Source organism: Artibeus jamaicensis, unplaced genomic scaffold (assembly GCF_021234435.1).
Source record: "Artibeus jamaicensis isolate MK-2021 breed Jamaican fruit bat unplaced genomic scaffold, CSHL_Jam_final scaffold_916, whole genome shotgun sequence".
NCBI classification, from domain to species: domain Eukaryota; kingdom Metazoa; phylum Chordata; class Mammalia; order Chiroptera; family Phyllostomidae; genus Artibeus; species Artibeus jamaicensis.
In genome coordinates this window covers 13,400,547-13,416,033 of record NW_026522059.1, presented here as the reverse complement: position 1 = coordinate 13,416,033, position 15,487 = coordinate 13,400,547, and the positions used below count along the sequence as shown (strand labels likewise).

Sequence of the window (15,487 nt, the reverse complement as noted above, 5' to 3'; positions counted from 1 at the left end):
ATTATGGGGCACGTAAAAGGCAACCACACACTGATGTATCTTTCCCTCTCCCTCCCCCCTCTCTAAAAATAAATAAATAATATTTTAAAAATAAAATGCAATTATCAAAATATGAAACAGTTATGATATACCAATATATGCATTAGTTTATCAATGCATTAAATAGTAGGACCTAGCACTGGTCCTACTGTAGTAAATTTGAGGTACTGATGAGTGCAAAGAATATTTCAAGATATCTGCTAACAACTATAAAATCCATGTCAACTGTTGACAAAGTTACAGCATGGTCTGTTGTCTACATAAATACAGAAAATGCAAACTTTTACTTTATTCTTTGTGAAAATATAAAAATTAATCCCCATTCCCTTTAGGAATCCATGAACCCAAGGACAAACAGGATCCCTGCCAGCACCATTATTTTATTGTATGTGGCTGTCTCCTTTGCGGCGACTTGCTAAAAAACAGAAAATGAGTAAGAAAAGAAAAGGAAAGGAAGAAAGGCGAGCGAGGGAAATGAAAGGAGAAAAGGAAGGAGAATCAATAGGTACAGGCAGGATGTCTCGATACTGAAATTACTGACTTAGACTTAAAATAATTATCAGTGTTTCCATTATAGTAAATCTTTTATGACAGGAGTATAATATAGTAGTATGAAAAAATTAACATGGAAAAGAGAAAAGCATTACATTTAGAGTCTTTTTTAAATGCTGAAATCCATTTACAGCCATCGCATGCAATAAAAACAGTAAAGGCAGGAGTAGTGAGATTACCGGTGTTGGTGGCCCCAATACCATTATCCACCGTCACTACTGTCCCTTTGCTCTGCCTGGGCCTGAACGCCACACAAATGATCCTCCAAGAGTGACCCCATAACACAAGCTTTACAGTATCATCTGTGAACGACAAACGTACTTGTCCTTCTCTTTCCCTCCACCAAATATGGGATGCAGCAAGACACCGCCAGTTTTCAGTTCATACGCCACTATTTTGTCCAGCTCCTAAAGAAGGTGTAAAAATAGGCATCAGTGAAAAGCTTTTTACATACACATTTAAAATTGAGCTGCAATTTCTTATCTCCTGGTATAAGAATGTAGTTCATTAAAAGAAATGAAATGCATCTGGAGAGTAGTTCGGGTCCTTATAAACAAAGCAGACTGGCTGAACGACAGCCTAAAACGCCTGGTCTACTCTGTGACTTCAAGGTTCCTGGCAATTCTCGCAAATGGAGCTTCCCAACCTCTCTAATTGGTTGTCTACATTTATTTCTGCCTTCTCTGCATTTGGCTTTGATGGAGAATTTAGGCAAGTAAAAAGAAATGAGGATAAAATGATGTCAAATATCAACAATTTTTAAGGTTTTATTTATTTTTTAGAGAGCAGGGAAGAGAGGGAGAGAGAGGAAGAGAAACATCAATGTGGGGTTGCTTCTGGCACATTCCTTACTGGGGACCTGGCCTGCAACCCAGGCTTGTGTCCCAGACTGGGAATCGAACCAGTGACCCCTTGGTTCTCAGGCCAGGGCTCAATCCACTGAGCCACACCAGCCAAAATAGAAATCAACATTTTAAAATTCCTCCAGCATTCTCCTATATGACATACATCAAAATTTTAAAAAGAGCGAGACAGACAACACAACTGTGCTTGAAATTCATGACTAAACAACATACAGGCAGGACAGAGAAGTGGTAAAGCCACAGTGAAGTGGTTGAAAGCCGGGTCTAAATCTTGGCTCTACTTACTAATTGTGTAACTTTGGCCAAATAACTTAACCTCTCTGTGCTTGTTTCCTCGTCTGTAAAATGGGGATAACAACAGAGTAGTTAGAACGACTGACATAGTTGATATTTATAAAATGTTTGTAACAGTGTCCAAAACACATTAAATGCTATATGTCATTTTCCTTCATTAATAGTTTTTGAAATGAAGAGTGAACTATTCAGTTCTAGATGTAGAAATTCTTTCACAGTTCTAAATGTGTGAAATCTTTTACAATCACCTCTGGCTTATTTAAGTTCAGGTTTGGATGATGAAGATAAATAAAATGAGAAAAGGGGAAAGGTGGAAGGGTCTATTTAATGCACATTTCTCCAACTGAGAAGAAAGAAGCTAAATAAGCATGATATGATTAAAATGTATATGTACATGATAGAATGGGCTGGTCAAAATACAGTTGATTTTTTTCTTCCGGGTCAAATCTTTGAGTAACAGGGGAAAGACTAAGACCAGCGGGAACATAAATGCAATAAACAGCTGGCCCGCCTACAGTGGGCACTTTGCATACAATGGGCACTTACGATGCCTAACGCACCAGGCATATTACACGTGACGATGTCTCATGACCCCCACGCATGGGGTAGGTACTACTACTACTCTCCTTACACAGATGAGGCCTGGAACGACTAACCAAAGTAACAAAGCCTGTAAATGTATGAGGCGGACCACAGGGCAATCTGACTCCGGAACCTGGGCTCTAAGTCTAAACAAATTTAGGAAGCAGAGAATCACATTAAAAACGAGAAGCGGGAACACTGACTAACTTGATGATTAAGGAAATATTCTCTTCCTTAGCCAAGAAGTTTTTAGAGGCCAACACTGACAATGGAAACTGAAAAAAACAGACCATTAGTCTTTCTCAGTATAGTGATGCTCAGTTGACTGGGAGAAAATGAGACTCTGAATGACAGTAAGTGTCTTACAACTATTAGAACAAAGGCCACACAACTCGGAAATCAGGAGCACGCTAACATGTCTCAGTGACTTCTAGGTGGGGAACGGATCTAGTGAATTTACCTCTTTAATCCAATGGCGGTATTCATTAACACCAAAAGTTTTTTTCATCCAGAGTCCATAGATATAGCCTGAAATTCCCTTCAGTACCCATTCATCAGACCTAAGTGATGAGAAGTAAAAATAGGAACTTTCAATCAAAAATTCTTCAGCTAAGACTAAGGTAACAGGTATAGTGTATACTTCTCTGCCTCCTAAAGAAAATGAAAGTTAGTAACAAGTCATTTGGTTTCCCCACTTCTTCCAGCTGAATTCTGCTTCTCAGTGCCTCGTACCCCCTGCACACCTGGCTTCACCTCTGGCGGTGGAACTGCGGCACAGTCGTACTTGGGCGCCGCGCCCCTGCGTACGAGCTCTGCTCCGGCAGCGCCACTTTCCCCGCACACAGTCTGTCCGTACTGTCCGCCTCGGACACTCGCGTGCCTGTGGCCAGGGCTGTGCTGTGGCATTCTTCAAGTCCACACTCTTATTATTACCAACCCCATGCATAACCATCAGAGGGTGTCCAAGACCTGATGTTAAATTACTTAGTTAATTTTCTCAGCTTCTCAAGAGGAAAGGCAATTGACATCATTCATTTATTTATTCATCCGTATCTTTATCCATTCATTTCTTTGTTCATTCAAACATTTCACCCATCATGTTCTAGGCACTACTCTTTTTTTCTTTTATTAAAGGCTTTATTTATTTATTTTTAGAGAGGGGAGAGGAGGAAGAAAGAGAGGGAAACGCGATGTGCAAGAGAAATAGTGACTGGTTGCCTTTTTCACGCCCCCGACTGGGGACCTGGCCTGCAACCCAGGCACGTGCCCTGACCCGGAATCAGACTGGCAGTGTCGTTCACAGGCCGGTGCTCAATCCACTGAGTCACACCAACCAGGGCCAGGTACTATTCTTTAGTGTAACTATGTAATTTTAAGAAAGTTACAACTCTGTGAACAACAATAAAAAAAATTTAAAAAAAAGAAAGTTATAAATCTAGAGGCTTTACCCTCTGCCCTCTCTCCTCCAGCAAGAGAGGGGGGGAAAAAACCCTGTTTACATACTATTTACAGCACAGAATGGTCACAGTTATAATCTTAACTGTGTTTCCTATGTTTCTTCATCTCAAGTTAATGAAAAAGAAAATAAAAACTGTTCTTATCTCTTACCTCATTCCAGTAAATTAGTACAAAACTAGGCACTAGCAGGAAAATCCCTATCTCATTTATCTCTATTGTAGAGGACCTTGAACATTACCAACCGATTGAGCACTGACATTCGGATTCTAACTACAGTTTTCTGTACATTCAAGTCCTTTTATCTACAGTATTCATTCTGTTTCTTAAGAAATTTTGATGTCGACTTCCAGCCAAGATTGAGGCATAGGTAGATACACTTTACCTCCTCTCACAACCCAAAGAAAGACAACGACCAGTTTAAAAACAAAAACCCACCAGAACTGCCAGAAAATGGAACCGTATGGAAGTCCGACAACCAAGGATTTAAAGGAGAAACACTCATCCGCACCGGTAAGAGGGGTGGAAACCGGCAGCCAGGGTGGAGGGGACTCATGGCGAGGTGGTGGGCGGCTGGCGGACCAGGTGGTCCTACATTCACGGTCCTACATTCATGTGCAGATAAACCGGGAGGAACAACTGGGGAGCCAGACAGATTACACAACCCAGGGTTCCAGTGCAAAGAGATAAAGCCTCAGAACCTCTGGCTGTAAAAATCTGTGGCCGTTGCAATGGTAAGAGAAACTCCCAGCCTCACAGGAGAGTTCTTGGAGAGACCCACAGGGTCCTAGAATGTACAGAAGCCCATCATTCCAGGAATCAGCACCAGAAGGGCTTAATTTGTTTGTGGATAGAAGGGGAAGTGACTGAAAGTCGGCTGAGACCAGAGTAAGTGGCATTGTTCCCTCCCTGACCCCTCCCCCACATACAGCACCACAATGTAGCAAAGTGGTTGCCCTGCCCTGGTGAACACCTAAGGCTCCACCCCCCCCCACCCTTACTACATAACAGGTGCGCCGAGACAAAAAAATATGGCCTAAAGGAAAGAATGGATTAAAGCTCAGAAAAAGAACTAAGCCACAAGGAGGGAGCCAACCTATCAGACACAGAGTTCAAAACACTGGTAATCAGGATGCTCACAGAAATGACTAAGTGTGGTTGCAAAATAGATGAAGAAGTAAGGGCTATGAAAAGTGAAATAAAGGAAAATGTACAGGAAACCAACAGTGACAGGCAGGAAACCAGGACTCAGATCAACAATTTGGAAGAGACGGAAGAAATAAACTTTCAACTGGAACAGAATGAAGAAACAAGAATTCCAGAAAATGAGGAAAGGCTTAGGAACCTCCAGGACATCTTTAAACGTTCCCACATCCGAATCATAGGGGTGCCAGAGGGAGAAGAAGAAGAACAAGAAACTGAAAACTTACTTGAAAAAATAATGGCGAACTTCCTCAATCTGGCAAAGGAAATAGACTTCCAGGAAGTCCAAGAAGCTCAGAGAGTCCCAAAGAAATTGGACCCAAGGAAGCACACACCAAGGCACATCATAATTATATTACCCAAGATTAAAGAAAAGGAGAGAATCTTAAAAGCAGCAAGAGAAAATTTACACTCATTATTTTTCTTTAAATATGTATAGAATAGTGTCTTTAAAATGAACTGCTGTCGTTAGCACAAAAGTCAGCTTACACTGCAGGAAAGAAAAGAAAAACAAAATTTCTCATTTCTTTTTCTCAGTAGTTATAAACTTTGAAATTACTTACCAAGACATCCTGGATATGAAACACCCAAAAAACTGCTGGGCCAAGGCCTGGGCTAAACACCTTCTGGTCAAAGGTGTCTCGTCTATAATCATGGCACTATGTAAAAGATTTGTGCTGGGATTCAAGAGAGACAGCTAGTTATAACCAAGAAATAAACAATTATTGAGTCAAAGTAAAATAACCACACTTTTAAAATAACAGAATTTAAGTTAGACATAAAAAGACTAGAATATTCTCCCTAAGTTCTTGTGCATCTTTTCAAAATTTAGTTTAAGCACATAATCTTGACATATTTTGCTTAAAGCAAGGACTGCAATGTTTCCCACTGATTTGCATGAAAATATATTTTTGGGGGGTAAGTGGGAAACATCATCAGTCAGATACGTTAATTAGAAATTAATCCTCCTACAGCCCTGGCTGCTGTACCTCAGTGGATTGAGTGCAGGCCTGCGAACCACATGATCGCTGTTAGATTCCCAGTCAGGGCACATGCCTGGGTTGCAGGCCAGTTCCCAGCAGGGGACACACGAGAGGCAACCATGCATTGATATGTCTCTCCCTCTCTCCTTCCCTTCCCCTCTAAAGTTAAATAAACAGAATCTTAAAAAAAAAAACAAAAAAAACCCTAATCCTCCTACAATGGACTCTTCTAATCTGAAAAGTCTTTTCCAAACAGTAACTATTACTTTTGGGTGTCCTGTTATTTACTTTCATAGGCACTGGCCCATCAGATCCTTCTAACACCACTCTGGAGAATGCAGGGGCAGTATGATTATCCGCTTTAATAGATGAGAAAATGTAGGCCTAGATAAGTAAAGTGATTGACCTTGACCCATAAAACTTCTGAAGATTTGAAACTTTGCAAGGAATAAAATAAGGGAAAGCAGTAAGGAGAATAGAAAAAAAAAAAGGAAATAAAAATAAAGTTTTCCTTTTTTCTTACAAAAAATTTGGCAGTATAAGTGAATGTGTAAGTAGTGCTTAAAAAAAATCCTCTCACCAGTTATCCACAAAATAACCTGTACAATATTTTTCCAATTGCATAATCAGAAAAGAGACTTCTTAAAAAATATGTAATACATAATCAGTTAATTCTGGATGAAAATAGTATGACTGTTTTGAGTTATTCTAAAATTTTCTTCTTTATACTTTTTTATTTTTTTATTTTATAAACACTAGACTTTCTACAAAGCCAACCATGATTTAAAAAAGTTCAAAACATCTTGAAATTCATCATAATATAAATAACTTGTCTTCACATCATTACCCTAATTAAGCCTTGCAAATCTGAGGCCATACCAACCTAAAAATGCTCATGGAGGCGTAAGCAGCGACTTCAACATAAGCCTCATCAATGAACACAGTCTTAAAGCAGGAGTATGGGTATCGACACGTAAGAATTTCTTCATAAAACTCGAACACTTCATGAAGATATGATGTGGTATGTTTAAGCAATGGAAGAAGTTGGGGTAAACAAAAATGAGTAACCTGAAAATAAAAGCAAGGAAGATCATTAAATAAATTAACTTTAATATTTTGTATTTCCTAAATATCTACAATTGAGATAGATTGAAATATTCATGTAAGTCCTTCTCACTCTTTTCACAAATTCAAGGTACTAAAAGAAAATGCCAGTGAGACAGCAGAGATTACTTTTACTACATTAACAAAATATTTATTGTACTTAAAAATCAAATTTATGATGGATCACAAGTCTATAGAATGCTTTTAAACCCAATGAAAATAAAACTTGAGTTCCAAATAAAGTTAAAATTCTTCTGCATATGCACATGAAACAAAAAATATTTAAATCTCCAAGACTTTTAGATTTACCTTTGATATATAAGTATCAAACCTAGTGAATATTGCATGTTATAGTACTGTCTTAGTAATTGTCAATGTTAATCATACCCTTTACTGCACACAGAGAAAAATGACCACAGCTCTCCTTTACCATCTCAGCTACATACAGAAGGAAGTTTATTTCAAAGCTGTAGGAAGTTTATTACTTGTTACGAGGTAAGAAATGCCAACTATTTGAGACAGAGAGAGACTAAGATACGGGCTCCAAGGATTCAAGAAAAATACTTGACTGTCGTTTACCTTTCCCTCATCCAATGGCTTGGAGTGGGAAAAAGAATTCTTCCAAAATACAGAGTAGGAACTAATCAAATGTTGACTTTAAGGTTGATCAGTTACCAAAGATAATAAAATTCACTGCCAATCTTATCAGTGAGTATAACTTTCAGAGATATTGTCAAGACAGTAAAAGCCAAACTCTTCACAAAATATCTTGAATATTTTCCATGAGTGATTTCAAAAATCTTGTGAATTTCAGGAAAGCAAACATAAGAGTAGATCTAGGAACTCACCAATAGTTTAAACCTAGCTGCCCTCATTTTTGCTCACATAACTCAAAGAAACGCTGTGGAGATACACATGGTCAAGTATAAACCTTATATTAAATATAATAACTAAAACTGAAAACATAAAGGACTAATAGTAAATAATAAACTCATTCAAGTGTTACTTTAAATGTGTACAGTAGCCAAGAGGGTCAATAACCAATTAATCACATTCTAACCAAAAGCAGTCTCCCTTGGGGAAATACAAAACCCTGTCTGACCTGGAAGTTGATAAATGATTTGTGGAAGGACATGTGGTGGGAGGAAACTGGAAGGAGTCTGCTGAACGAAATTCTAACCCAGCCCAGCCTCTTCTCCTCTCCTCTATATACCGCACTGAGAACAAGTTTGCTCTTTCATTTTGAACTGCAATCTTTCTGACCCAGACATGGGACTGTAACATTCATATACTCCAGACAAAAAGATGACCGTAATAACGAACAGAATCAAGTACAGAAATCAGACTACATACTGTAATCAAAGTATACTTGAAGCTGTTTTGAATGCAAAGTCCTCTGCTGAAAAAAAAAATCTGAAGTTTATCTATAGTATGACAATATTTTGAAAGGAATTCATTCAGGAAATCAAATCATTAAAAATGCATCAGACAAGGGAACCTTTTCTTTCTAATGATATTCTTGACAGTTAAAAGAGGAGCTAAGAAGACCTTAGTATGTCATTAATATCCTTCTTTTTCTCAGGAGTGAAAGGGGAGAAGGAAAAGGAGTAAGAAGCTGCACCTCATGCATGTACGGGTCTACAAGTATTTCGAAAGGTCCAATGGCCAAGGAGATATTAGACGCAGCCGTGGGGATGGTGAGCATGTAGTGGAAGGTCTTCTTCCTCATGTCGTGGGTGTACACCGTCTCCACCAAATCTCCGTTGGAAACAGCCACCATCGCAGCATCTACCGTAAACTCCAATTTCCACGTACACAATTCAGAGTACGAGTCAACACATGGGAACCAAAACCTAGAGGGAAGACCGACAGCGTAAGAAACATGTTGGAAGTGGGACCTACATTGCTTTCCCCGTGTGTAAATTATTGTAACATTCATAAAGCATCTACAAAAAGATGCCTTAGCTCTCTGACCACTGAAGTTCTTCCCTGTGCAACCTGAAAGAATATGATTAAAGATAGAAACGTATCTTCAACTATTACTTGGCAATATTAAGTAAATATATCATGCAGCACCTTCAATTCAAACCCTCAAAAAAGGTAAGCAACTCTTAGTTTGCAATCTTTAAACTAGAAACAGAGTAAGTTTCACTTGCATGTTCACCTTAGTTTTGATGCAGAGCGTTCGTTTCCACACAGTGACTGTTCAGAATCTATTTCGTATGTTAGAAAACTGTTTTGGAATATATAATGCATTGCACAAATTCAAACAGTGCTGGTAAAGCCATACATGAATGTCCAGTTGACTTTCTACTAATTCAGGTCAGGTTTTATTATGTGCCAGGGTTTTTACTTGGTACTGAGACAACAAAGAAGTGTATGGTATCATCCCTGGCTTGGAGGAGTTAATAATCTCAGGAGAAAATGACTGTTACAAAGTAATATTCCAATAACATGTAATGAACTGTAGAACTGGGAGAATAAACAACTACACACAGTGAAGCTAAATCTCACCATCACAATGTTCAACGAAAAAGCCAGACATAAAGAGCACGATGTGTACGCTGGCATGCACCGTATTTTGCCGAATATAGTGCGCATCCAGTCTTTTAGTGCTATTCATGTATAATGCGCACCCTTATTTTTCCCTCAAAAATTTGGGCAAGTGTGTACATTGTGCATAGATAAATATGGCATATAAAACTCAAAAACGGGTGGACGTAATCTGTGCTATTTTAGAAATCAGAATAGTGATTACCCTGCAGCAGGAGAGCATCAGGTAGGGGCAGAGTGAATGGAGGTGGGTGGGAGGGGGAACCCTGAGATGCTGGTGACGTCCTTTTTCTTGAAGCGAGTGTTGACTGCATGGCTTTGTCCACCTGTCCAAATCTACTGAGATTTCTACATACAACTTGTGGAACTTCCTATGTTTTACTTCAGTATAAAGTTAAAAAAATAAAAGAACTGAGATGGTTTTAGAACAGCAGACTTGCAAATGAGAGAGAAAAGGAAAGACGTGAGATTGAGGAGAAAGGACAAACGGGACAAGACTCAGGAGGAAGAACAAGTGTGGGAGGTCAAGATTTTCATACTTTGCATTTTATGCTAAATATGTGCACTATATTTATACAGAAAATATAATTGAAAAGTAAAATTAACTGAAACACATAAGAATTAATAATCTACCTTGTGGAATTCTGATACCCACAAGAGAAAACGTGAGCACCTCTCTCGGCCATACTTCCCTCCACACTGGGTACCACAAAATGAAGGCCTCCTTTTGGCTGGTCCAACGAAAAATTGATGTGTATCTTTAGGACCTTTAATTCTGCAACAAATAAATACATGCAAATTGACATGTGAGTATACAATTAAGTAACAGTGGTCTATGTAATAAGGGCAGACTTATACTGGACATAGGATAGAAATCAGAGGCTCAGTTTTACATGAAAAACCACACCACTCAACCTAGTTTTGGCTTTCACCATCTCTTTCTCGGTTACCTCGGCAGCCCGCCTCTATCCAATTACAGTCACTGCGATGCTCTCCCAAAAAGTAGCTCTGGTCATGCTGTATCCTCATGCCAACATCCCTGTAGGGATTTGACAATGCTACACTGCCTAAAGGAAAAAGTTCAAAACTCTCACATCGGACACTGAAGCCCTTCTGGATCCAATTCGAAACTTACTTTTCAGGTCAAACATGGTGACAGAAAAGGCTTTGACTTTGGGTGGTGAGCACACAATGCAATGTATAGATAGATGATGTATCACGGAACTGTACACTTGAAATCCATAGAATTTTATTAACCAATGTCAGCCCAATAACTTTAATTTTAAAAAACAAAAGGACAAAGAAACCCAAAATAAATAGAAATGAAAACAAAACCAGACCGACCAACAAAGTGTGTTCTCAGGTTATATCATCCCACAGACAATTAACCCTGGCAGGTGAAGGAGATGGAAAAGCCTACTCAAGAATTTACATTGCGCATCATTTATTACATTTTTGTCTTGCCTGATTTCTACAGAATAAATGTGCTTTTATAATTAGGTTAAAGTTTCTTTTAATTTCCCCCCAAACCTTATAACATATGGACTATCTTCAATCTCTGAACATAAAATGATGACCTTCTGCGCCCGTCCCCTAAATCAGGTAACCTCTCCCCCCACCCCGAATAAAAAACTTTCTCATGCATAAACACTACCAGAAATATGGAAAATCAAAACAAAACGCCTGCCCTGGTCGGTGTGGCTCAGTGGATTGAGCACCAGCCTGTGAACTGAAAGGACGCTGGTTTGATTCCTGGTCAGCGCATCAGCCTGGGTTGCAGGCCAGGTCCCCAGTGGGGGCAAGTGAAAGGCAACCAATCACGTATTGGGGTTTCTCTCCCTTCTCCCTCCCTTCCCCTCTCTCTAAAAATAAATAAAACCTTAAAAAATGTCTTACTTCCTTAACATGGTTAATTATTATAAGGCCAAATAAAAGTATTACATGTAATACTTTTATAATAATTATAACATAATTATACAATATATTATACATAATTAAAATGGTCATAAATTTATTTGAGAAAGGAAGAATTTAGAAATAATGAGACTATGCTCAAAAGTATGCAGAGTGAATGTTGGAAACTTTCAACCCTTGATTTGACTACTAATTAATGACCTTCAGCAGTTCACTTAACTCTCTTAGGACTTTAGAGACTTTTCTGTAAAAGGAAGAAATTAAACCAAATAATTTTTTAGGACCCCTCCTGCTATAAAATGCTACAATTCTGCTCTGGCTGGTGTACCTCAGTGGATTGAGTGCGGGCCTGCAAACCAAAGGATTGCTGTTAGATTCCCAGTCAGGGCACATGCCTGGGTTGCAGGCCAGTTCCCAGCAGGGGATGCACAAGAGGCAACCATACATTGATGTTTCTCTCCCTCTCTCCTTCCCTTCCCCTCTAAAGATAAATAACTAAAATCTTTTAAAAATGCTGTATTTCTAAACCGATTTGATATTGTGTGGGTTCTCAAGTCGCGACAAACTGTTCCATCCATCTAATTTTTTTACAACTTTCACTTTAAAAACAGCAGTGAAATGAGCTGATTTCTGTTACAGCCCTTGACTGCTGTTTTCCTATCAGCCTGCCATCCGATCCTTCGGGGGCGAAAAGATTCCAACTTGCGTGTATTTCCATGTACAACGTTGACATTATTTTCATGTACAAGTTCTAGTCACCGAGTCTAACAGAATTGTGTTACACAGTCATCATATTTGGCAGTTTACCATCGACGTGTTTCCACAACTCTGATGGAACCTTAATGCACAGTTCTCCGTTTCCTGCATCGGGGTCCACAGCACTCACTGCAGCTGCATAGGCATTGGAAAAATAATTGAGATTTCTCCTGGAGGGTTAAAAAAAATGGTAACAATAAGCCACTATTTCACCAAGGATTTTAAATATGTGATACCATTTGTTTGACAGCATTACATCGTCTTCCATAATCGTAAGAACACTTGTTAGGCAAGCACTTGTTGCTCTACTCACGACTAAAACTACTGAACCTCACACTCAGTGACCTATGGTGCCCGCTCACCAAGGCTGTGTGGTTGTTACGACTGTCACGTTACTGAACAATTCTGGAATGCCAAAGCCCTCCAAAAGATATCTCTGTTTTTTTGGGGGGGCGTCCCCACTTCTATGTCTATCATCTATCCATTAGATGAATCCACAAGGTAAGATTAGTGACATTTTTCTAGCTTAATAAATTTTTAATCCAGTTAAAAAGACAAGTTTTAAATCACAGAGTTATTATACGAAAGGCCACTGAAACATTCAAATTATACACTCTTAACTTGACAGAGGCCATTCCTCCCATTTTCACCTCTCCACTAACTAGGAAGCATACAATATTAACTACGGCTTCTAACAATGACATAGCATGAAGCTTTGGAAGTCATCAAACAGACTGATCAATAATTTTAATAAATTCTTAAACAGGTAAAATAAAAGGTACAAAAACTCCAGGACCATAATAAAAAAAAAAAACCTGTTTCACATCTCATCTATTTTTTAAATTACCACACAGTAAAAGTAACTTCTGTCTTTGGTATGTAATTCTGTAAATTTTAACACATGTAAAACCACTACAACAATCAGGACACAGAACAGTTCCATCATCTCAAAAAGTCTCTATGCTGTGCCTTGTGTCAAATAAACAGAACCACAGAATGCAGTCTTTTGAGGCTGGCTTATCTCACTCATAATGTCTCTGAAATTCACGAGAAGTGTTACATGTATCTTAGTTTGTTGCTTTTTACACTGAATAGTATTCCACTGTACAGACTGTAGCACAGATTGTTTATTCATTCACCCACTGAAGGACGTGGGGGCTGTTTACAGCTTGTGGCTTTCACGAATAGAGCTGCTACGAACAGCTGTGTATCAGTTTCTTTGTGCCTTTAATTTTCATGTCTGTAGTACAAATACCCACGAGTGGGGCTCCAGAGTGAGGTGGTAAATATATGTTTAGCTTTATAAGAATCCGCCAAACTGTTGTCCAGGAGGGTTGTACCATTCTGCATTCCCACCAGCGGACTGTGGAGGTGCCAGCTGCTCCATCCCAGCCAACATTTAGTTAATGTAACAGCTGATACTAAAGACTACGCAGTACACCCTAGATGACCATTTCTTTCCAATAAAATTTAAAGACCATGAAACTTGAAAGATAGCTGAAGAACTTGTAATTTCCCACAGTTATCTGTGAAACTCAAAAATAAAAAATAATCATTTTACCAAATGTCAAATTTAAACGTTACATACTAAGCTGCTCAGTTTCTTTAAGGGAAATTATTCTTGTAATGTCCTCATTTCCTGAGAAAAGGTAAAGTAGTCCAAATAAAATGCTGAGTCACCAGAAATGAAATCTATTAGGAAGTCATTTATAAGGAATAATTTTCTCAGTTCGTATTTCAGTGTTTGTTTTCATAATACAAATCAAATGTTTCCCCTTTCAGAATAACCTCATAAAAGCCAAAAATTGCAAGGCATGATAATAAGTGTTTTCAATTTTCAGAATAACAGTGACTACAAAACATTAACATGCCCTTGCCTAAGGCCCACCACCTCCAACTTTTCAAGCAAAACAAGAAGGGTCTTCTCAAAGTGGTGGACCCTGTCTAGGGGAGAGGAATGAAAGAAGTCAGACACTGTGGCTACCCAGCCACAGGAAGTTTCTCTGACAAGGTCCACATTTATTTTATTCTAAAAAGAGAAATGTAGCCAAAAAAAAGAAAAACTCACCAAAGAGCCCTAGCTCCTATGGATGCAAATTATAACCTATCTATAATTCATAAGATTCAAATACAAAATATATCTCGAGAAACTTTAAGTGCTGAAATTATTTCATTTTACTGGGAGACAATAAGCCAAGGGGGGACAGGAAAGAGGGAAACCTAGAGCGAGCAAGCGAGCAAGAGAGAGAGAGAAGTCTTACAGATGTTACATAAACTACTGGACTTTTAGGGGCTGGTACACCTCATTTAACAACACAGCTAACATCTAATGGGATAAAATAGGTAGCAATGCCTTTTAGACTCTCATCTAAATGCTTCCCCTCCTTACAATTCCCCTTATGGTTCAAAGGTGATGGATCTCAATCTCTTTCCATTAAAAACAGGAGGTCCTGGCATCTTAACTTTAAAACAAATAAAATGTGATAAAGTAGTATATTACTTATTTGAATGTTAGGACATTCTTGTATGTATTAAAGATCAAATGTTACCACTGATAATTTTAAGTTTAATTTTCAATTTCAAAACTGCTATATTTTTTTTCTGTTTCAGCTTTAGTGGAAATTCTTTTGGTTCATTCAAGAAAGCAAGCTATTTGAGAAATAAGAAAAGTAACAAATATCTTGGGATGTGCTAAAAATCTTAACTATCTACCCTTCCCAAAGTTCCCTTCAAAAAAAAATGTCATCCATGGAAGGTATTTTTCACATCTAACTGCTCAGAAAAGCAGTATTTCTTCTGAATAAGTAGTATGTTTCTGTCTTTTGTCTTATGAACCTTATAAACAAGTGTTTACAAGAATAGTGTTTCCCTTCATAGTATGGTAATCAGAAATAATAAAAATCAAATCTTCAGATTTCCTCCAGTAATTGTGCAGTCACTTAATGGTGTATACACACCATCCTCTACATTTTTACCCTTCAGACTAATTTCATTAACACCTTTCAAAAAGTAGTGTCTAATAAAACTCTAAAGCACAGAATAAACAAACACCAGCAAAATAACGTATGCTACCGCTCTTAAAAAGCCATTGAGATTCTAGAGTTAGGAAGCATCCGAGACCTTGTCTCTCAGGATGCAGTCAGTTTGGCTCAAATACACTCTTCTAAGATTAAAAAAAATTCTAAGGCT

At 38.4% G+C, this 15,487-nt stretch overlaps 1 protein-coding gene across 3 annotated transcripts in view; it reads right to left on the bottom strand.

The window, feature by feature from the left end:
• TAF2 (TATA-box binding protein associated factor 2) overlaps positions 1 to 15,487 on the bottom strand; it is a 60,531-nt gene that overhangs the window by 39,107 nt on the left and 5,937 nt on the right. For 2 of the 3 annotated variants that reach the window (XM_053661053.1, XM_053661054.1), the window contains exons 4-10: positions 12,350 to 12,468; positions 10,262 to 10,403; positions 8,697 to 8,928; positions 6,855 to 7,039; positions 5,552 to 5,665; positions 2,791 to 2,890; positions 913 to 998 (exon numbers count right to left, since the gene is read on the bottom strand). In XM_053661053.1, the coding sequence (XP_053517028.1) occupies positions 913 to 998; positions 2,791 to 2,890; positions 5,552 to 5,665; positions 6,855 to 7,039; positions 8,697 to 8,928; positions 10,262 to 10,403; positions 12,350 to 12,468 (978 nt within the window). The remainder of the gene's footprint in view (positions 1 to 912; positions 999 to 2,790; positions 2,891 to 5,551; positions 5,666 to 6,854; positions 7,040 to 8,696; positions 8,929 to 10,261; positions 10,404 to 12,349; positions 12,469 to 15,487) is intronic. The other variant, XM_053661055.1, reaches the window with a different exon arrangement.